At 45.8% G+C, this 21,631-nt stretch overlaps 1 protein-coding gene across 13 annotated transcripts in view; it reads left to right on the plus strand.

Moving 5' to 3' along the window:
• The window catches only part of GRIN1 (glutamate ionotropic receptor NMDA type subunit 1), a 94,087-nt gene that overhangs the window by 45,107 nt on the left and 27,349 nt on the right, over positions 1–21,631 (plus strand). For 8 of the 13 annotated variants that reach the window (XM_072125153.1, XM_072125146.1, XM_072125157.1 and 5 more), the window contains exons 4-13: positions 3,730–3,792; positions 4,699–4,799; positions 9,468–9,589; positions 9,727–9,901; positions 10,752–10,896; positions 11,604–11,687; positions 11,806–11,941; positions 12,027–12,169; positions 12,976–13,140; positions 21,499–21,617. In XM_072125153.1, coding sequence (XP_071981254.1) covers positions 3,730–3,792; positions 4,699–4,799; positions 9,468–9,589; positions 9,727–9,901; positions 10,752–10,896; positions 11,604–11,687; positions 11,806–11,941; positions 12,027–12,169; positions 12,976–13,140; positions 21,499–21,617 — 1,253 coding nt within the window. The remainder of the gene's footprint in view (positions 1–3,729; positions 3,793–4,698; positions 4,800–9,467; positions 9,590–9,726; positions 9,902–10,751; positions 10,897–11,603; positions 11,688–11,805; positions 11,942–12,026; positions 12,170–12,975; positions 13,141–21,498; positions 21,618–21,631) is intronic. The other 5 variants (XM_072125147.1, XM_072125152.1, XM_072125150.1 and 2 more) reach the window with 3 other exon arrangements.

Below are 21,631 nucleotides of genomic sequence, written 5' to 3' on the forward strand. Positions count from 1 at the left end.
TTTTTTATGTAATTCTATTATTCCAATTTTGGGGGACACTTTTATTTGATTTTGATTTTTTTTATATTTTATGAAATATTTTTTATATATAATATTTCATTATATGTGCGGTAAAATAAATAGAGTAAGAAATGATGATGTAGTGGACAGAGTCATTGACACATTTCAGGGCTGACAAATATTTACTCTCGATAATTTCCAGTCAATTTCTAGGATTTTATTTAGAGCACATACTTTCCTTTATCAGCTCATTAAAAAATAATTTTGCTTCCTAATGGTGAAAAAGGAGCTAATAATATGCAATAACCTGCCTGAACTATGTACACGAGGCCACATGGGCTTGTGCCCTTTAACTGTGTACAAATGTTAAAAAAACACTTCTCTAAAAAAATAATATCAAACGATTAAGTAAAAAGTCACTGAAGAATAAATGTATAAATACAAAATTGAATATTAAAGAGATACAACGGTTAAAACTGTTAATATTATATTTTTTTTAAATGACCTTCACATAATAAAACATAATACAAAAATATTATAATTTGTAAAATCCATTTTTTTTTAAAAATATGTTTTTGATTAAAATCTTAAATAATTCAAAGTGATGACATATTAACTTTTCAAATTGATGTAGTTTTCCTGTACATTGTTTATATTTTACATTCGTTCATTCATGCTACTGGAATTTATTTGGGTTTTTATATCGATATATATATTTTTTTTTTATTCTTTTTCAATGAGCAAATTCAATATTTTTTGTAACTCTCTCTATTTGGTTATAATTAGAGATGAGCGAGCACTAAAATGCTCGGGTGCTCGTTACTCGAGCCGAACATTTCCAGATGCTCGAGTGCTCGTTTCGAGTAACGAGCCCCATTGAAGTCAATGGGAGACCCGAGCATTTTTCAAAGGGACCATGGTTCAGGAATAAAATGTGTTATTTAATTGAAAAATAATGTCTTCTGATAATTTGCAAACATCTGCGATCTATTCTTCACTGTTCCGCGCGTATATTATCTCCCGACAAGTTAGCAGATGTAAAGAACAGTGAAGAATAGAATAAAAACAGTGAACACAGTGAACACAGTGAACACAGGATCATTTAAGATAAAAACACAGTGCAGAACACATTGCAGAATAGATTACAGATGTTCGGCACATCTGCTTACTTGTCGGGAGATACGCGCGGAACGGTGCGCCCAAAATAGCATGTGAAGAACAATATATATGTGTGTGAAGAACACATTGCAGATGTTTAAATACATCTGCAATGTGTTCTTCACACATATATATTGTTCTTCACATGCTATTTTGTTCGCGCCGTTCCGCGCGTATCTCCCGACAAGTAAGCAGATGTGCCGAACATCTGTAATCTATTCTGCACTGTGTTCTGCACTGTGTTTTTATCTTAAATGATCCTGTGTTCACTGTTTTTATTCTATTCTTCATTGTTCTTCACTGTGTTTTTTTTAATTAAATGCTCGATCTCGAGCAGGGGAAATACTCGTCCGAGCAACGAGCCGTCTCGAGTACCCTAATGCTCGACCGAGCATCAAGCTCGGACGAGCATGTTCGCTCATCTCTAGTTATAATTAATTAATCTGTATATTTTGTGAGGATGTTGACAGGTCTTTTCATTGCATGTCCACAAGGGGTTAAATAGATGCTGCCATCCGCTCGCCCCCGCCACTCTCCCCAATAAACACATTTCTGCATTTTGATCTTCATAGATTTTTTTTTTTTTACCCATCCCAGACGTACTCAGGGGTCCCGGGGCACAACACAGCAGGGTCGTAGCTGGGGTCAGCTGATGTGCCAATGTATCGGATGTAGTATCCGCACTGTGATCTGCATGTGAACACAACCCTACTGTCCTTGCCATCTATGGTACACGCTGAGGCAGAGGGGCTTGTCGGTGGCCCTTGGCACCTCACATCTTGGGCCCCTTAGCTATGGACCTGCAACAAAGAAATAAAATATTTACCTTAATGCTGTGATATAATACCCCATCGCTTTTACATGGGACTTTAATATTGATGACCTACGAGAGGTTACCAATATCAGATTATTGGGGGAAAATAATTAATAATTAAATATATATATATTTATTTTTTTAAATTGCGGGAACCCAAGTTTTGTTGGGAAGGCCCCAGTTTTGTGAAGTAATTAAATTAATTAATTGGTAGGTTTTTTCATAAACTGTTGATTGTTAGGAATAAGAAAAAAAAAATTGAAAATTTAGTCTATAGTAAAAAAAAAAAAAAAAACAGCAAGCATTCACTTCTTTTTCTCAAAGATCAAATACCGTATTTATTTTTAACACAATTTTTGAAATTACTAAAATGCATTAACATTTATTGCATTTTTATTTATAGGTAATATCTTACTAACTGTACACGGGGAGGGGGGGGGGGTGTTAAAATTAATTATTTTTTTTTCGTCTTGGCGTCAGTTTGTTAAAGGGGCCTTGATGTGGATGAGGTGTCCCTAATACCAGCTAGACACAACCTGGTGCTACACATGGTCCTCTCCTATTCCTTAGAGTGAAGAGGTCACAGGACCCCCCGCTGTGGCCCCTTCAAGCGGCTTAAAGGCGTTGTCCGACTATTTGACACACTTAGCAGATAGGCTGGGGCAGGATTTAAAAAAAATAAACCTTTACTAACCTCCTCCGGTGCTCCTGGTTTCCCATGCCGCAGCATGCTCCTATTTGTTAACCAATGCTCCGGCAACTCCGGCGTTTGGCGGGCCCATCTGTCCCTTTATCCCAGCACTGTATCAGGTGGTGGTACAGGAGACCGGTGGGTGTACCAGGCCGCTGGAAGTTGCTGAAGGAGATGTACCATACCCCTGTAAACAAAAAGGAGCACAGCTCCGACGGATCGCGGAGCGGGAGACCAGGAGCGCTGGAGGAGGTGAGTAAAGGTTTCTTTTTTTTAAAAAGCCCTTCCCAGTCCATCCACTTACTTACTAGTCAGGAGACCCCTTTTAAGCTGGAGGTAACAGGAGTCAGACCTTGTTCCTTGGTCGGCAGGGCGTTATTTGAATGGGTGCAGAGGTTGCGGTCGCACCCGGGCCCAAGAGGTTTAGGGGGCCCTTATGGTGTCACTTTCCCATATAAGAAGTCTATTACTAAAAACCATACATTGTATTCGGGGCCTGGCACAGTCTTTGCACTGGGGCCCATCGGCTTCTAGTTACGCCACTGTTGGTCGGACCGGCCCAGCAAAATGGTGCTTTTCACGGCCCAGTGTTTGGTACTGTGTTCCGATAAAAGAAGCAAACGCAGGCAGAAATAGGATCTGCGGCCTAGGCAGTTGTCTTGTACACAGGATAACGTCATTGAAAATAAATGTGTGCCTGCATGTGGCCTAAAACAGACATCCAGGACAAGACAACCCACTTGGTGGGTGCCAGGGGTCTCTTTCCTAGCGGTCCATGGAGAACCGTGTCATCTGGAGGACCCCATTCTCCTCGGATCTGATAGTAAAGGTCTATCCTAAGGATGGGTCATGAATAGTAAAGTCCCAGTGGTTGTCCTCGGCCCTGTGCGCTCTACATTCACTGACATACATCATATATTTCTTTGCAAGCTCCAGTGTTATTATCACCCTTTAGCAGAGGTGGAGAGATGAGGTGGATGTTGGATTGCTTTTCTACACACCATATTCAACTGTTTATAATATTCTTCTGTGTCTACATATTTTCTCTGTGCACATTATTCATCAGAGTAAAAAAAGGAACTATGAAAACCTCGAACAACTTTCCTATGACAACAAGCGTGGACCCAAGGTATATATGCATGGAAAATGCACGTAGCCCACCGGTTCTAACTAAGTCACAGACACCCCAAAACCAAAAACAATTGCAATCTAAATTCCTCCCCCTGCCCCCCACCTAACTTAGGTGGTCCGTGACTGTCTGCTAAATTTGTGCAATCCGGTAATGGATTGGACAAGACAATGGGAAATGTAAGTGCTGAGCCTGCCCCTGCAGTGAACTCTCTCTATCCTTTGATGCTGGAGGGGCTAGCAAAACATTTTTTTTAAAAATAAATAAATAAATCTATTAAACTATTGAAAAAAAATATTGTGGGCGCCTCCAGCAGCTAAAGTTTGTTAGGAATGCATGTGAACCAATGAATTAACCTGCAAGTTTTTTGTTTTTTTTTTATCATTATTATTTTTGTAAAAAAAATAAAAAATAAAGGAAGATTTATTCTACAATCACTTTTATTCTTCGAAGGTAAATTCTATGTTTTATAATAAAAACAATCCTTTTTCTCTTTTTTTCTTTTTTTATTTGTGATATATTCTTTTTGTTTTTTTGATTTTGGGAAGAGGACACTCATTGGAGTTTTTATTATTTTTTCAAAAACAAAAAAAAATAGCATTTTTTCTCCTAATATCTTATAAAATGCACGTCTCTTTTTTTTTTTTTTGGTTGTCTTTCTTTTTGGGTCTTGGCGAACTTCAGTTTGCATGCAGAGTGCAAAAGGAAAGCAAGGGAAAAAAAATTAAGAAATAAAAGAAAAGGAAAAATAATGAAAGAAAATATTGGACATAGATTTGTAAAAAAAAAAACTTCTCTCTTTCGGTGTGAGCAGCGTGTGTAACCTTCTTTCTCTAGATAGCATGGCTCTCTCTGGGAAAGGTATGTATTACCCGTGCTAATTCCCTTTGCTCACACTAATCACAGGCAGAAAAAGTTCTTCACTTTGAACCTGGAACCAAAAATGTGACCGCTCTTCTGACCGAAGCCAAAGGACTGGAGGCCCGAGTGATCATCCTCTCCGCCAGGTAAGACGACCCCCGACACCCCCTCCTCGCTCACTGACCCCTAGAGGCTTAGGATATTGTTGTCTATGACCAGTAATGTCCAGTGTATTTTATAGGGTCATGTACAGCCAGTAGAACAATGCCCCATGTATAACTTTTTGTTTTCAGATATTTCTCATTTGACAGTTATTATGTGATAATCTTTTAAATTGTATTGTTTTTCAAATTTTTGGGTCAGAAGAATCTATCTATCGCTTATATCTATCTCTCGTATCTATCTATCTATCTATCTCTATTTATCTATCTCATATCTATCTATATCATATCTATCTATCTATCTATCTATCTATCTATCTAACTATCTATCTATCTATCTATCTCATATCTATCTATCATCTATCTATCTATTTATCTATCTCATATCTATCTATATCATATCTATCTATTTATCTATCTCCTATCTATCATCTATCTATCTCAGATCCGACTAAAGTGAACAAAGACTTCTACTAGACCTTGAAGTTTTCATCATTTTTAAATGTTACAGTCACATAAATGTAGTTTATTGATATTTTATACGATAGTACAACACAAAGCATCAAGTATATGTGAAGTGTAAAAAAAATTATACCTGCTTTTGTAAATTAAAATACTGAGATGCTGTGAATCTTATACCCCTAAATTATATCCAGTGTGTGCAATTGCCCTTAGAAATCACCTTATTAGTAAATAATGTCGGTTACGCTCAGTATAACTGAAGCTGCTTTGTGAAGGGCTCAGATGGTTTGTTAGAGAACATAAAAGAACAAACAACATCATGAAAACCAGGAAACAAACCAGACAGTTAAGGGGTAAAGCTGAAGCAAAGAGCATTGTAGGGTTAGGCCGATCCTGAAGCACTGTTCAATCCGCCCTCAGTAAGTAAATAGAGTAAGACACAAGTGCTAACCTACCGAGACATGGCCGCCCAATGTCCACTGTCAGCCCAGACATGAAGAAGCAGCCAAGATGCCCAAGTTCAGAGGAGGATCTGTCCATGGGACAACTATTAGTCATGTCCTCCAGAAATCTTGCACAGGAAGAGCAGCAAGAAGAAGCCGTTACTGAAAGCCACAAGAAGTCTTATGTATGGGGCACATTTACTTACCCGTCCTGTTGACGCCGCCGAGCCGGAATGTCCGACGAGGATTCGGAGCTGCTGCTATTCACTTACAGCATGTGCCCGATTTCTTGCATGTGTCGCTTCCCTGCTCAGGTCCACCGAAATTCACCTTCTTCTTCCTGGTGCATGTGAGTGCTGATCTTGCGACACAATCTGATTTTTAAATTCCACGGTTTGTCCGAATCGGCCACGCCCCCCGATTTGTGTTGCATGAAAGCCGGCGCCGGTGCACCACAATCCGATCGAGCGCGCCAAAAACCTGGGGCAATTCAGTGCAAAACAGAGAAATTCGGGAAACCCAACGGACCCTTAATAAATGTGCCCCTATGTGTGAAGGGAACACTACATGCCCCCCTGTCCACACCATGCCCACTGTGAAGCCTGGGGGCAGCATGATGCTGGTGGGAGGCCAAGCTTCAGCAGGGACTGGGAAGCTGCTCAGAACTGATGGGAAGTTGGATCGAGCTCAATACAGGACAATCCTAGAGGAAAACCTGCAGAAGACCTGATACTGGGTCGGTTCACCCTCCAGCAGGGCGGACTTGGAAGGGTTTATGTCACAGCATATCCATGTGTGCATAAGTCCAGACAAGTGACAGTCTGAGTCTTCATAAAGTTATCCGACCAATGTGACTGAGCTAGAGCCATACTAAAAAGAAGAATGGGGGAAACCTCCAGCCTCTAGATGTACAAAGAAGAAGGGAAGAACCTCCAGCCTCTAGATGTGCAAAGAAGAATTTGGGAACCTCCAGCCACTAGGTGTGCAAAGAAGAAGGGAAGAACCTCCAGCCTCTAGATGTACAAAGAAGAATGGGGGAACCTCCAGCCTCTAGATGTACAAAGAAGAATGGGGGAACATCCAGCCTGTAGATGTACAAAGAAGAATGGGGGAACCTCCAGCCTCTAGAGGTACAGAGAAGAATGGGGGAACCTCCAGCCTCTAGATGTACAGAGAAGAATGGGGGAACCTCCAGCCTCTAGATATACAAAGAAGAATGTAGGGAACCTACATCCTCTAGATGTACAAAGAAGAATGGAGGAACCTCCAGCCTCTAGATGTACAAAGAAGAATGGAGGAACCTCCAGCCTCTAGATGTACAAAGAAGAATGGAGGAACCTCCAGCCTCTAGATGTACAGAGAAGAATAGAGGAACCTCCAGCCTCTAGATGTACAAAGAAGAATGGGGGAACCTCCAGCCTCTAGATGTACAAAGAAGAATGGAGGAATCTCCAGCCTGTAGATGTATAAAGAAGAATGGGGGAACCTCCATCCTCTAGATGTACAGAGAAGAATGGGGGAACCTCCAGCCTCTAGATGTACAAAGAAGAATGGGGGAACCTCCAGCCTCTAGATGTACAAAAAAGAATGGAGGAACCTCCAGCCTCTAGATGTACAAAGAAGAATGGGAGGAACCTCCAGCCTCTAGATGTACAAAGAAGAATGGGAGGAACCTCCAGCCTCTAGATGTACAAAGAAGAATGGGAGGAACCTCCAGCCTCTAGATGTACAGAGAAGAATGGGGGAACCTCCAGTTTCCAGATGTGCAAAGAAGAATGGGGGAACCTCCAGCCTCTAGATGTACAAAGAAGAATAGAGGAACCTCCAGCCTCTAGATGTACAAAGAAGAATGGGGGAACCTCCAGCCTCTAGATGTACAAAGAAGAACAGGAGCACCTCCAGCCTCTAGATGTAGAAAGAAGAATGGGGGAACCTCCAGCCTCTAGATGTACAAAGAAGAATGAGAGGAACCTCCATCCTCTAGATGTACAAAGAAGAATGGAGGAACCTCCAGCCTCTAGATGTACAAAGAAGAATGGAGGAACCTCCAGCCTCTAGATGTAGAAAGAAGAACAGGAGCACCTCCAGCCTCTAGATGTAGAAAGAAGAATGGGGGAACCTCCAGCCTCTAGATGTACAAAGAAGAATGAGAGGAACCTCCATCCTCTAGATGTACAAAGAAGAATGGAGGAACCTCCAGCCTCTAGATGTACAAAGAAGAATGGAGGAACCTCCAGCCTCTAGATGTACAAAGAAGAATGGAGGAACCTCCAGCCTCTAGATGTACAAAGAAGAATGGGGGAACCTCCAGCCTGTAGATGTACAGAGAAAAATGGAGGAACCTCTAGCCTCTAGATGTAGAAAGAAGAATGGGGGAACCTCCAGCCTCTAGATGTGCAATGAAGAATGTGGGAACCCCCAGCCTCTAGATGTGCAATGAAGAACGGGGGAACCTCCAGCCTCTAGATGTGCACAGGAGAATGGGAAACCTCCAGCCTCTAGATGTACAAAAAAGAATGGAGGAACCTCCAGCCTCTAGATGTACAAAGAAGAATGGGAGGAACCTCCAGCCTCTAGATGTACAAAGAAGAATGGGAGGAACCTCCAGCCTCTAGATGTACAAAGAAGAATGGGAGGAACCTCCAGTTTCCAGATGTGCAAAGAAGAATGGGGGAACCTCCAGCCTCTAGATGTACAGAGAAGAATGGAGGAACCTCCAGCCTCTAGATGTACAAAGAAGAATGGGGGAACCTCCAGCCTCTAGATGTGCATAGGAGAATGGGAGAACCTCCAGCCTCTAGATGTACAATGAAGAATGGGGGAACCTCCAGCCTCTAGATGTGCAATGAAGAACGGGGGAACCTCCAGCCTCTAGATGTGCACAGGAGAATGGGAAACCTCCAGCCTCTAGATGTGCACAGGAGAATGGGAAACCTCCAGCCTCTAGATGTGCACAGGAGAATGGGAAACCTCCAGCCTCTAGATGTACAAAAAAGAATGGGGAACCTCCAGCCTCTAGATGTACAAAGAAGAATGGGAGGAACCTCCAGCCTCTAGATGTACAGAGAAGAATGGGGGAACCTCCAGCCTCTAGATGTACAAAGAAGAATGGGGGAACCTCCAGTTTCCAGATGTGCATAGGAGAATGGGAGAACCTCCAGCCTCTAGATGTACAATGAAGAATGGGGGAACCTCCAACCTGTAGATGGGCAAAGAAGAATGGGAGAATCTCCAGCCTCTAGATGTGCAAAGCTGGGAGAAACATCCACAACAGACCTTTCACCGCAGCTAAAGGTGGTCCTACAAAGTTCAGACTCAGGGGGGTTTAATAGACCTGCACGCCACACACCACAGCTTTTTGACGTGGAAAAAAATGTAGTTTTCTTTGCACTTCACAAATCCTTGATACTTTACATATAATATGAGTGTTGTTGATGAATGCCATAGCGGAGTCTGATACCTGACCCTGGAACATCCCGTGTTTGCTGCTCTTCTGTGAACAATGTGGTAACTCTACCCCCGATCCGTGTCTTGATGTCACTTGTGTTGACTTTGTATTCTAAGGTAGATTCTTCTGCTTCATGCTGAGACTTGTAGCGTAACAATCGTCAATCAACAAACGAGTCCGGAACATTCAATGATAGAATCTGAACCGGGAGCCGACGCCCTGCGGTCGCAGCCATATGGGGCCCAACCACTCTGGGATTTTATAGTTCTTTTACCATTTTGTTACTTTCTTTCTTTTCAGCGAGGATGATGCCAGCACCGTATATAAAACTGCAGCTGTTCTGGATATGACCGGACCTGGCTACGTCTGGTTGGTGGGTGAACGAGAGATTTCGGGAAGTGCCTTGCGTTACGCCCCTGACGGTAAAGTAATGTGGTTACCAGGATTTGATTATTTTTTTTGTAATAATTTAGGTAGTGCCCAAAATAGGAAGGTCCAAGATGACTTCATCGTTGGGTGAGGAAGACCTTTTGACAAGACCTCTCTCTTCTTCCTCCAGGGGTGATTGGTCTTCAGCTGATCAATGGAAAGAACGAGTCCGCGCATATTAGTGACGCAGTCGCCATTGCAGCTCAGGCGATCCATGAATTGTTTGAAAAGGAAAATATTACTGACCCACCAAGAGGTTGTGTGGGGAACACCAATATATGGAAGACAGGGCCACTCTTTAAGAGGTGCTTATATGTCTACCGTAGTCATGGGGGAGGGGGGAGACAGAAGGAGCTGCTCTGCCATTACATTAATCATTACTTCCTATTATAACACTTCTGCTTTGGTTTTTTTTTTATCATGAGCATCAGGGTCCATTTATATCAATTATTATAGGGGTTTAGAAGTCCACCATATTATTGTATATATGGCCTAGTCACCAGTCCCTTGTGCTCTGCTTCTCTGAGAGTACTTTCTCCTCCTCTCACAGATCAGAGCCAGTTAGTCACTGTCACAGCAAGAAGTTGGGCTACGTGCACAGTGGTGGCCCTGGGGCGCGTGCCTTGGGAACCCTCCCCATAAACCGGCCCTGTTTATGGTTATTCAGGATTCGGAGGACAGGCTAAGAAAGAATCATGTTTCTCTCGTGTTCCCCCAAACCAACGTTCTTGTAGAATCTGCTACATTTTGTCTGAATCTTTAAAATCACCTGCCGGTCCTAAGCAGCTGTATGTCTTGCATTATGGATAAATCCTCCCCTGAGAACAGGCAGGATTGGTTGCTTTCGATAGGAAATTGTGGCTAGCTTTATAGGTACCACCATTCCACCTGCACTAGAAACGGTGCAGAAGTGTCTATGAAAGGATGCAAAGAACACGGGGAAAGGCCCCTGACAGGTTGGGATGTGGGTTGGGATTGCTGTTTATGGTGACAGATCCATATGCTACATCTATAGCAAAGTCTATGCAGGAAGTGTCATCATGAGGCCTTGTATTATTGGCTCACAAATGGATTTTATACATGTAAGTTAAAAAGAAAAGTAACAATGCTAAACATGAAAACAACAGGTCTCCCTTCTCTACCCTGTTGCTATAGGGTGCTTATGTCTTCCAAGTATCCTGAGGGAGTAACGGGACGAGTAGAGTTTAATGAGGACGGAGATAGGAAATTTGCTAATTACAGCATTATGAACCTGCAGAACCGGAAGCTCGTCCAAGTCGGGATCTTCAATGGCAGTCATGTGAGTGGTGGGGGCCAGTCATGTGAGTGGTGGGGGCAGTCATGTGAGTGGCGGCGGCCAGTCATGTGAGAGGTCTGGACCAGTCATGTGAGTGGTGGGGGCCAGTCATGTGAGAGGTCTGGACCAGTCATGTGAGTGGTGGGGGCCAGTCATGTGAGAGGTCTGGACCAGTCATGTGAGTGGTGGGGGCCAGTCATGTGAGAGGTCTGGACCAGTCATGTGAGTGGTGGGGGCCAGTCATGTGAGAGGTCTGGGCCAGTCATGTGAGTGGTGGGGGCAGTCATGTGAGTGGTGGGGGCCAGTCATGTGAGAGGTCTGGACCAGTCATGTGAGTGGTGGGGGAAGTTATGTGTGTGGTGGAGGCAGCCATGTGACTGGTGGAGGTAGTGATGTGAGTGGTGGAGGTAGTGATGTGAGTGGTGGGGGCAGTGATGTGAGTGGTGGGGGCAGTACTGTGAGTGGTAGGGCAGCCATGTGAGTGGTGGGGGCCAGTCATGTGAGTGGTGGGGGAAGTTATGTGAGTGGTGGCGGGAAGTCATGTGACTGGTGGAGGTAATCATGTGAGTGGTGGGGGCAGTCATGTGAGTGGTGGAGGAAAGATCTCCTCGCCTCTTTGTCTAATATTAATTGTTGATTTATGCTTTTATTTTCTGCTTATTGTTTAGTGTGTAGGTTGATAATGTGATATTATTTATTTTTTTGCTCAGATTTTACAAAACGAAAGAAAAATTATTTGGCCGGGTGGTGAAACGGAGAAACCACAAGGCTACAAGATGTCCACAAATTTAAAGGTAAAGGTTTATCAGACAACTTTTAATACACCTGAAAGGGAATTTATCACTTCCAGTCTACAGGGTTCGTGGTCTATGTGACTATTAGGACTCATGTTCTCCATTGCTTCACCCACAGATAGTTACCATCCATCAGGAACCCTTTGTGTATGTGAAGCCGGCTCTGCCAGACGGCTCCTGTAAGGAGGAATACGCTATAACTGGAGAGAAAATAAAGAAGGTCCCGTGTTTAGGACCCAACGAGACGATACCAGGTAATTGTTTTCCCCTTAGAAATACGTGGGGGGGATCCGTTCAGTACTCTCTCACTGCGGGGATATTGCTATATTCTGATATTAGCTGTTTTGGGCTTAGGTCGCCCCACTGTTCCCCAGTGCTGTTATGGTTTCTGCATCGACTTATTACTGAAACTTGCCAAAGAGATGAGCTTCAATTATGAGTTTCACCTGGTGGCTGATGGGAAATTTGGCACCCAGGAGCGGGTGAGTTATTTATATGTTAGTATTATAACACATTTTATACAACCCAACCATATGACCTCAAAGGATGAGGATTCCCTAGTCATCGATGTGACCTGGAGCAGGGGTGCACATCAACACCACAGTTTCATTTCCCAGTGATCAGACCCCCAAAATTAGACATGGATAAGTCCATTAAATGGGAAAACCCTTCCACCAGCCACTACCGCTATGGCATCGTATGGTCGTCTTTATTGCCTCAGGCACGATTGGTCCATCCAGGCCATGGTAGAGTGGAAATGGGCCATCATATATCGAACAAGACAACCCAGCCCAGAAGAAATACTGATCCAAAATCTGAGATGGTGATATAGTTATAGTCATAAAACCTGCATCCCATAGGGCCACCCGTGGGTGCCAGGTCACAGGAGTTGCATTGACAAGTTAGGTTGATGATATATCTTGTACTATAGATATATCATGAACCTAACTTGTTACTGTAACTCCTGTGACCTGGCACCCACGGGTGGTCCTGTGGGAAGCGAGCAGGTCTACAAGTGACCCCAGACTGGCACCACACAGATATGATCCAGATGGAAGTGAGTGACCCCGCAGGCCGGGTGGGACGACGTGCCGCAGGCTCATCCACTTGTCAGATTACGTGCAGCTGCTGGTGGATTAATCCGGGATAATACCTGACAAATTCACTTTGCCTCTTAGACTCTTTGCTGTCAGATGTTCCTAATGTCATAAACTTGCACTTGTAATCATCTTAGATTAATCTGATAAGAGTGGTGCAGGAATAAAGCGCTTGTGCCGTCTCATCGCAGGTTAATAACAGTAATAAGAAGGAATGGAACGGGATGATGGGCGAGCTGCTGAGCGGCCAGGCGGACATGATCGTCGCCCCGCTCACCATCAACAACGAGCGCGCTCAGTACATCGAATTCTCCAAACCCTTCAAGTACCAGGGGCTGACCATCCTCGTCAAAAAGGTAGGTACAGCCGGTCCGATGAAGTTGTCACTATTACATTGATCCTCCGAGCACCCTAACTGGACCTGGGCTCCTGTCCTGGACATGTAGGACCACAGGTCAGGAGATGAATAAAGTAGCACCTGCTAGTAAAATCTCCCCTCTAAACCTCATCTCCCCTGACACAGTAAGATGAGGAGTAAAAACACCTAGAATACTGTAGTAAAAGGAGAGCCTGATGGGGGAACCCAATAAAGGGAGAAGGTAAATAGAGATTATGGACATTGGTTTTGTGGGGACCTGAAGGGCAGAAGAGCCAAAAGCAGAAACCAGACTAAGACAACATGAAATAACGATGAAACAAACCCAAATTTTCATTACTAGTGAAAAGCACAAAGGCAAAAATGTATAGAATTTAGGTTACAATTAGAGATGAGCGAACACTAAAATGCTCGGGTACTCGTTATTCGAGACGAACTTTTCCCGATGCTCGAGTGCTCGTCTCGAATAACGAACCCCATTGAAGTCAATGGGAGACTCGAGCATTTTTCAAGGGGACCAAGGCTCTGCACAGGGAAGCTTGGCCAAACACCTGGGAACCTCAGAAAAGGATGGAAACACCACGGAAATGGACAGGAAACAGCAGGGGCAGCATGCATGGATGCCTCTGAGGCTGCCTAATCGCACCATTATGCCAAAATTATGGGCAACAGCATGGCCATGACAGAGTGACCGAATGAGGCTAGATAGCATCTAAAACATCCAATAATTGACCCTGACACTATAGGGGACGGCATGCAGAGGCAGCGGCAGCAGGCTAGAGAGTGGCATGGCGACATACCCTAATTGGACTCAGGCTTCAAACCAATGGGTGGCAGAGAGGAACCAAAGGAGGTGAGCAAGAAGCGCTCAAATAATATCGGTACATGATAAAAGTTTGCCAGTATATTTTGTGGATTACACAGCAGGGTGGCGACAAAGTTAACATGGAAGCCATGAAAACAACCCAAAATTCTGCCTGACACAGCTCGTTTGATAAGGGGACCATGTATGCTTACAGTTCATGCCAGTCGCTGCACTGGCTGCCAGTCTCCTTTCGAATACAGTTTAAAATAATAATAACCCTCATCCATAAAGCTCTGTATAATGCTGCACCCCCCTACCTCTCCTCTCTTATCTCAGTCTATCGCCCAACCCGTGCTCTTAGATCCGCCAGTGATCTTAGATTAACCTCTACCCTAGTGCGGACCTCCCACTCGCGTCTCCAAGACTTCTCTAGAGCTGCACCAATTCTATGGAATGCTCTGCCCCGGACTATCAGACTAATACCTAACCTCCAAAGTTTCAAACGTGCTCTTAAAACCCATTTCTTTAGGCAAGCCTATAACACTCATTAACTGCATGAAGTTTTAACTCTTCTACTAACCCGTCCTGTGTCGTCCTCCCATCTGTTATCCAGCAACCAACAGGCACCAGACTTCTCTGCAGTCCCATTCACCCTGGACCTGGTATATAAGATGACGGCTGAGTGTTTCAAGCGACAGCAATTCCATTTATTATATTTTGTTCTATTCCCTAAGAAGAATGGCTTGACCATTAAATATTCTTTTACCTCGTGTTACCCCATCATCTTCATAAACCGTAAGCTCTGGCGAGCAGGGACCTCACTCCTGTTGTTCCATACAAATGTTGTGCTCTGTTACATTACATTTGTATTTGTTTCCTATGATTTGTAAAGCGCTGCAGAATATGATGACGCTATATAAATAAAGATTATTATTATTATTATTATGGAGGCAGTGAACTAGTAGTAGATTAAAGGTGCTGCAACTATGTTAGTTGGATCTTGGGATGGAGCTGGCGCTCTGCAGCCAGGCGAGCTTTCGCCAATCCAAGCCCCTGTCTCTAGGCTACTCCCCAAACAGCACTTCTAAGAACCTTTTGTATAAGATCAAGTGTAGTAGCGTTCTTATAAGTTTAGGATATGGCGGGTGAGGGGAATGTAAACAGATGCGCAAGAAGCGCTGAAATAATATCCCTAAATGGTAAAAGTTTGCAAGTATATTTTGTGGATTACACAGCAGGGTGGCGACAAAGTTAACAACTTTGATGTGGAATCCATGAAAACAACCCAAATTTCTGCCTGACACACCTCGTTTGATAAAGGGACGATGTATGGAGGCAGCTATATGGACGACTTTTGGAGGTAGCAATGGAGACAACGTGTGGAGGCTGCTATGGAGACAATTTAATTTGGATAGTGCCTGTATGTGGCAGTCCCAAACATTTTTCAAACCAGAGGAGCAGGTAGGTGGCCCTCCAGTAAAATGGAATAGATTGAGTGCCTGTATGTGGCAGTCCCAAAAATGTTTCAAACCAGAGGAGCAGGTAGGTGGCCCTGCAGTAAAATGGAATAGATTGAGTGCCTGTATGTGGCAGTCCCAAAAATTTTTCAAACCAGAGGAGCAGGTAGGTGGCCCTCCAGTAAAATGGAATAGATTGAGTGCCTGTATGTGGCAGTCCCAAAAATTTTTCAAACCAGAGGAGCAGGTAGGTGGCCCTCCAGTAAAATGGAATAGATTGAGTGCCTGTATGTGGCAGTCCCAAAAATTTTTCAAACCAGAGGAGCAGGTAGGTGGCCCTCCAGTAAAATGGAATAGATTGAGTGCCTGTATGTGGCAGTCCCAAAAATTTTTCAAACCAGAGGAGCAGGTAGGTGGCCCTCCAGTAAAATGGAATAGATTGAGTGCCTGTATGTGGCAGTCCCAAAAATGTTTCAAACCAGAGGAGCAGGTAGGTGGCCCTCCAGTAAAATGGAATAGATTGAGTGCCTGTATGTGGCAGTCCCAAAAATGTTTCAAACCAGAGGAGCAGGTAGGTGGCCCTCCAGTAAAATGGAATAGATTGAGTGCCTGTATGTGGCAGTCCCAAAAATTTTTCAAACCAGAGGAGCAGGTAGGTGGCCCTCCAGTAAAATGGAATAGATTGAGTGCCTGTATGTGGCAGTCCCAAAAATTTTTTAAAACAGAGGACCGGGTAGGTGGCCCTCCAGAAAAATGGAATAGATTGAGTGCCTGTATGTGGCACTCACAAAAATTGTTTCAAACAGAGGACCGGGTAGGTGGCCCTCCAGAAAAATTAAATGCATGAAGTACTATAGCAAGAGCCAGTGGGCCCTGTCAAAAAATAGCCATTTTCCTCTGCTTTACTGTACAAAGAGGAGGAGAAGGAGGAAAATGAGGAGGAGGAGGAGGAGGAGTGGATCAATTATTCAGGTTGAGCTTCCTTCACCTGGTGGAGATTGGAAATTCTGAGAAATCCAGCCTTTATTCATTTTAATAAGCGTCAGCCTGTCAGCGCTGTCAGTCGACAGGCGTGTACGCTTATCGGTGATGATGCCACCAGCTGCACTGAAAACCCGCTCGGACAAGACGCTAGCGGCAGGGCAGGCAAGAACCTCCAAGGCGTACAGCGCCAGTTCGTGCCACATGTCCAGCTTTGAAACCCAGTAGTTGTAGGGAGCTGTGTGATCATTTAGGACGATGGTATGGTCAGCTACGTACTCCCTCACCATCTTTCTGTAAAGATCAGCCCTACTCTGCCGAGACTGGGGACAGGTGACAGTGTCTTGCTGGGGTGACATAAAGCTGGCAAAAGCCTTGTAAAGCGTACCCTTGCCAGTGCTGGACAAGCTGCCTGCTCGCCTACTCTCCCTCGCTACTTGTCCCGCAGAACTACGCACTCTGCCGCTAGCGCTGTCAGAAGGGAAATACTGTTTCAGCTTGTGCACCAGGGCCTGCTGGTATTCATGCATTCTCACACTCCTTTCCTCTGCAGGGATGAGAGTGGAAAGATTTTGCTTGTACCGTGGGTCCAGGAGAGTGAACACCCAGTAATCGGTGCTGGAATAAATTCTTTGAACGCGAGGGTCACGGGATAGGCAGCCTAGCATGAAATCTGCCATATGCGCCAGAGTACCAACGCGTAAGAATTCACTCCCCTCACTGGCCTGACTGTCCATTTCCTCCTCCTCCAACTCCTCCAACTCCTCTTCTTCTGCCCATACACGCTGAACAGTGAAGGACTCAACAATGGTCCCCTCTTGTGTCTCGCCAACATTCTCCTCCTCTTCCTCCTCATCCTCCTCCACCTCCACCTCCTCCGATATGCGCTGAGAAACAGACCTCAGGGTGCTTTGGCTATCAACAAGGGAATATTCTTCCCCTGTCTCTTGTGACGAGCGCAAAGCTTCCGACTTCATGCTGACCAGAGAGTTTTTCAACAGGCCAAGCAGCGGGATGGTGAGGCTGATGATGGCGGCATCGCCACTGACCATCTGTGTTGACTCCTCAAAGTTACTCAGCACCTGACAGATATCAGACATCCACGTCCACTCCTCATTGTAGACTTGAGGAAGCTGACTGACCTGACTACCAGTTCTGGTGGAAGTTGACATCTGGCAGTCTACAATCGCTCTGCGCTGCTGGTAAACTCTGGATAACATGGTCAGTGTTGAATTCCACCTCGTGGGCACGTCGCACAACAGTCGGTGAGCGGGCAGTTGGAGGCGGCGCTGCGCTGCCCTGAGAGTGGCAGCATCTGGGCTGGACTTCCTGAAATGCGCACAGATGCGGCGCACCTTCGTGAGCAAATCAGACAGATTGGGGTATGTCTTGAGGAAACGCTGAACTATCAGATTTAACACATGGGCCAGGCATGGCACATGTGTCAGTCTGCCGAGTTGCAGAGCCGCCACCAGGTTACGGCCGTTGTCACACACAACCATTCCCGGCTTGAGGTTCAGCGTTGCCAGCCACAGATCAGTCTGCGCCGTGATGCCCTGTAATAGCTCTTGGGCGGTGTGCCTTTTGTCGCCTAGGCTCAGCAGTTTGAGCACCGCCTGCTGTCGCTTAGCGACGGCACTGCTGCTGTGCCTAGAGCTACCGACTGATGGCGCCGTGCCCACGGATGGTAGTTCGGAGGAGGAGGTGGAGGAGGGGTGGGAGGAGGAGGAGGCATAGTAGGCCTGAAACACCTGGACCGAGGTAGGCCCCGCAATCCTCGGCGTCGGCAGTATATGACCAGCCCCAGGGTCAGACTCGGTCCCAGCCTCCACCAAGTTAACCCAATGTGCCGTCAGCGATATATAGTGGCCCTGCCCGGCAGCACTCGTCCACGTGTCCGTGGTCAGGTGGACCTTGTCAGAAACGGCGTTGGTCAGGGCACGGATGATGTTGTCTGACACGTGCTGGTGCAGGGCTGGGACGGCACATCGGGAAAAGTAGTGGCGGCTGGGGACCGAATACCGAGGGGCGGCCGCCGCCATGAGGTTGCGAAAGGCCTCGGTCTCTACTAGCCTATAGGGCAGCATCTCCAGGCTAAGCAATCTGGAGATGTGCACATTAAGGGCTTGGGCGTGCGGGTGGGTTGCACTATATTTGCGTTTCCGCTCCAGCGTCTGGGGTATGGAGAGCTGAACACTGGTGGATGCTGTGGAGGATCGTGGAGGCGACGATGGGGTTTTTGTGGCAGGGTCCTGGGCAGGGGGCTGACTAGCAGCTGACACAGGGGAAGGAGCAGTGGTGTGCACGGCCGGAGGTGAACGGGCTTGTTGCCACTGAGTGGGGTGTTTAGCATTCATATGCCTGCGCATACTGGTGGTAGTTAAGCTAGTAGTGGTGGAACCCCTGCTGAGCCTGGTTTGGCAAATGTTGCACACCACAGTCCGTCGGTCATCCGGTGTTTCCTTAAAGAACCTCCAGACTTCTGAAGATCTAGCCCTCGCCGCAAGAGCCCTCGCCACGGGAGCTTCACTAGTTGACACATTTGGCGCTGATGCACCAGCTCTGGCCCTGCCTCTCCGTCTGGCCCCACCACTGCCTCTTCCAACCTGTTCTGGTCGAGGACTCTCCTCCGTCTCAGAAGCACTGTGTTCACCCGGCCTCTCAACCCAGCTTGGGTCTGTCACCTCATCATCCTCCGATCCCTCAGTCTGCTCCCCCCTCGGACTTCCTGCCCTGACAACAACTTCCCCACTGTCTGACAACCGTGTCTCCTCATCGTCGGACACCTCTTTACACACTTCCACTACGTCAAGAAGGTCATCATCACCCACAGACTGTGACTGGTGGAAAACCTGGGCATCGGAAAATTGCTCAGCAGCAACCGGACAAGTGGTTTGTGACTGTGGGAAGGGTCCAGAAAACAGTTCCTCAGAGTATGCCGGTTCAAATGCCAAATTTTCCTGGGAGGGGGCAGACTGGGGGGGAGGAGGCTGAGGTGCAGGAGCTGGAGGAGTGGCGATTTCGGTGACATGGGTGGACTGCGTGGAAGACTGACTGGTGGTGGACAAATTGCACGAAGCATTGTCAGCAATCCACGACATCACCTGTTCGCACTGTTCTGGCCTCAACAGTGCTCTACCACGAGTCCCAGTAACTTCAGACATGAACCTAGGGAGTGTAGCTCTGCGGCGTTCCCCTGCTCCCTCATCAGCAGGTGGTGTCTCACCCCGCCCAGGACCACGGCCTCTGACCCCTGCAGTAGTTGGACGCCCCCGCCCCCGCCCTCGTCCTCTACCCCTAGCCCTCGGGTTAAACATTTTTAAAATGAGAGTTATAACTTTATTTTTTTTTTAACTTTTTTTTGTTTTTTTTTGTGTTTTTTGTTTTTTTTTGTGTTTTTTGTTTTTTTTTGCGTTTTTAAAACCAAACAATGCTATCCTATTGCTATGGCTATTTTCTAGCCAAGTATCAAAGCACACTACTATGCCAGATGAGATGACACTGAGTTAGTGCCTAATTGAAATCCAACCCCTACTAAATTTTCCCACTTCGGTCTTTGCTATGGATATGTGCGTCACTAAGCGCAGAACACAGCGGTCGCAAGTCTCACTACAAATTGCTCAGAATTGGCTAGTACATGCACTGCAGAAAGTACAGCCACCAGCAGATCAACCAGAAATCAAATATATAGAACGCTACTGTAGGCGTAAGTAAGCTGTCTGTATTCTCCTATGGCTATTTTCTAGCCAAGTATCAAAGCACACTACTATGCCAGATGAGATGACACTGAGTTAGTGCCTAATTGAAATCCAACCCCTACTAAATTTTCCCACTTCGGTCTTTGCTATGGATATGTGCGTCACTAAGCGCAGAACACAGCGGTCGCAAGTCTCACTACAAATTGCTCAGAATTGGCAAGTACATGCACTGCAGAAACTACAGCCACCAGCAGATCAACCAGAAATCAAATATATAGAACGCTACTGTAGGCGTAAGTAAGCTGTCTGTATTCTCCTATGGCTATTTTCTAGCCAAGTATCAAAGCACACTACTATGCCAGATGAGATGACACTGAGTTAGTGCCTAATTGAAATCCAACCCCTACTAAATTTTCCCACTTCGGTCTTTGCTATGGATATGTGCGTCACTAAGCGCAGAACACAGCGGTCGCAAGTCTCACTACAAATTGCTCAGAATTGGCAAGTACATGCACTGCAGAAAGTACAGCCACCAGCAGATCAACCAGAAATCAAATATATAGAACGCTACTGTAGGCGTAAGTAAGCTCTTTGTATTCTCCTATGGCTATTTTCTAGCCAAGTATCAAAGCACACTACTATGCCAGATGAGATGACACTGAGTTAGTGCCTAATTGAAATCCAACCCCTACTAAATTTTCCCACTTCGGTCTTTGCTATGGATATGTGTGCCACTAAGAGCTAAACACAACGGTAGCAAGTCCCCCTGCTAATTCCTCACAAAATGGTACTAGATGCAAATTAAAATAAAAAAAGTAGAACGTTATTGTAGCCCTAAGAAGGGCTGTTGGGTTCTTGGAGAATCACTCCTGCCTAACAGTAAGCTAATAGAACACCCTAACGCTTTCCCTGACCAGCAGCAGCTCTCTCCCTAGCGGCATCCAGACACAGAATGATCCGAGCAGCGCGGGCAGCGGCTAGTCTATCCCAGGGTCACCTGATCTGGCCAGCCAACCACTGCTATCGACGTGTAAGGGTACCACGTCATGCTGGGTGGAGTGCAGAGTCTCCTGGCTTGTGATTGGCTCTGTTTCTGGCCGCCAAAAAGCAAAACGGCGGGAGCTGCCATTTTCTCGAGCGGACGAAGTATTCGTCCGAGCAACGAGCAGTTTCGAGTACCCTAATGCTCGACCGAGCATCAAGCTCGGACGAGCATGTTCGCTCATCTCTAGTTACAATGTAAACATTCAGCTTTGAAGTGTTTACTTAGGGTTACTAGGAGGTTATACCGTACAGAGGTCATGGGCGGGTGGATACAGATGACCCCTCTCACCTGGGGATGTCCGGTATATAGTGATGATTTAGGAGACTACATCATCTCGTGTTCTTCCTTATAGGAAATCCCGAGGAGTACCCTGGACTCATTCATGCAGCCCTTCCAGAGTACTCTATGGCTCCTGGTTGGACTCTCTGTACATGTGGTGGCTGTCATGTTGTATCTCCTGGATCGGTTCAGGTCAGTCCTATATG

The sequence above is a fragment of the Engystomops pustulosus genome, chromosome 9, assembly GCF_040894005.1.
Source record: "Engystomops pustulosus chromosome 9, aEngPut4.maternal, whole genome shotgun sequence".
Lineage (NCBI taxonomy): Eukaryota > Metazoa > Chordata > Amphibia > Anura > Leptodactylidae > Engystomops > Engystomops pustulosus.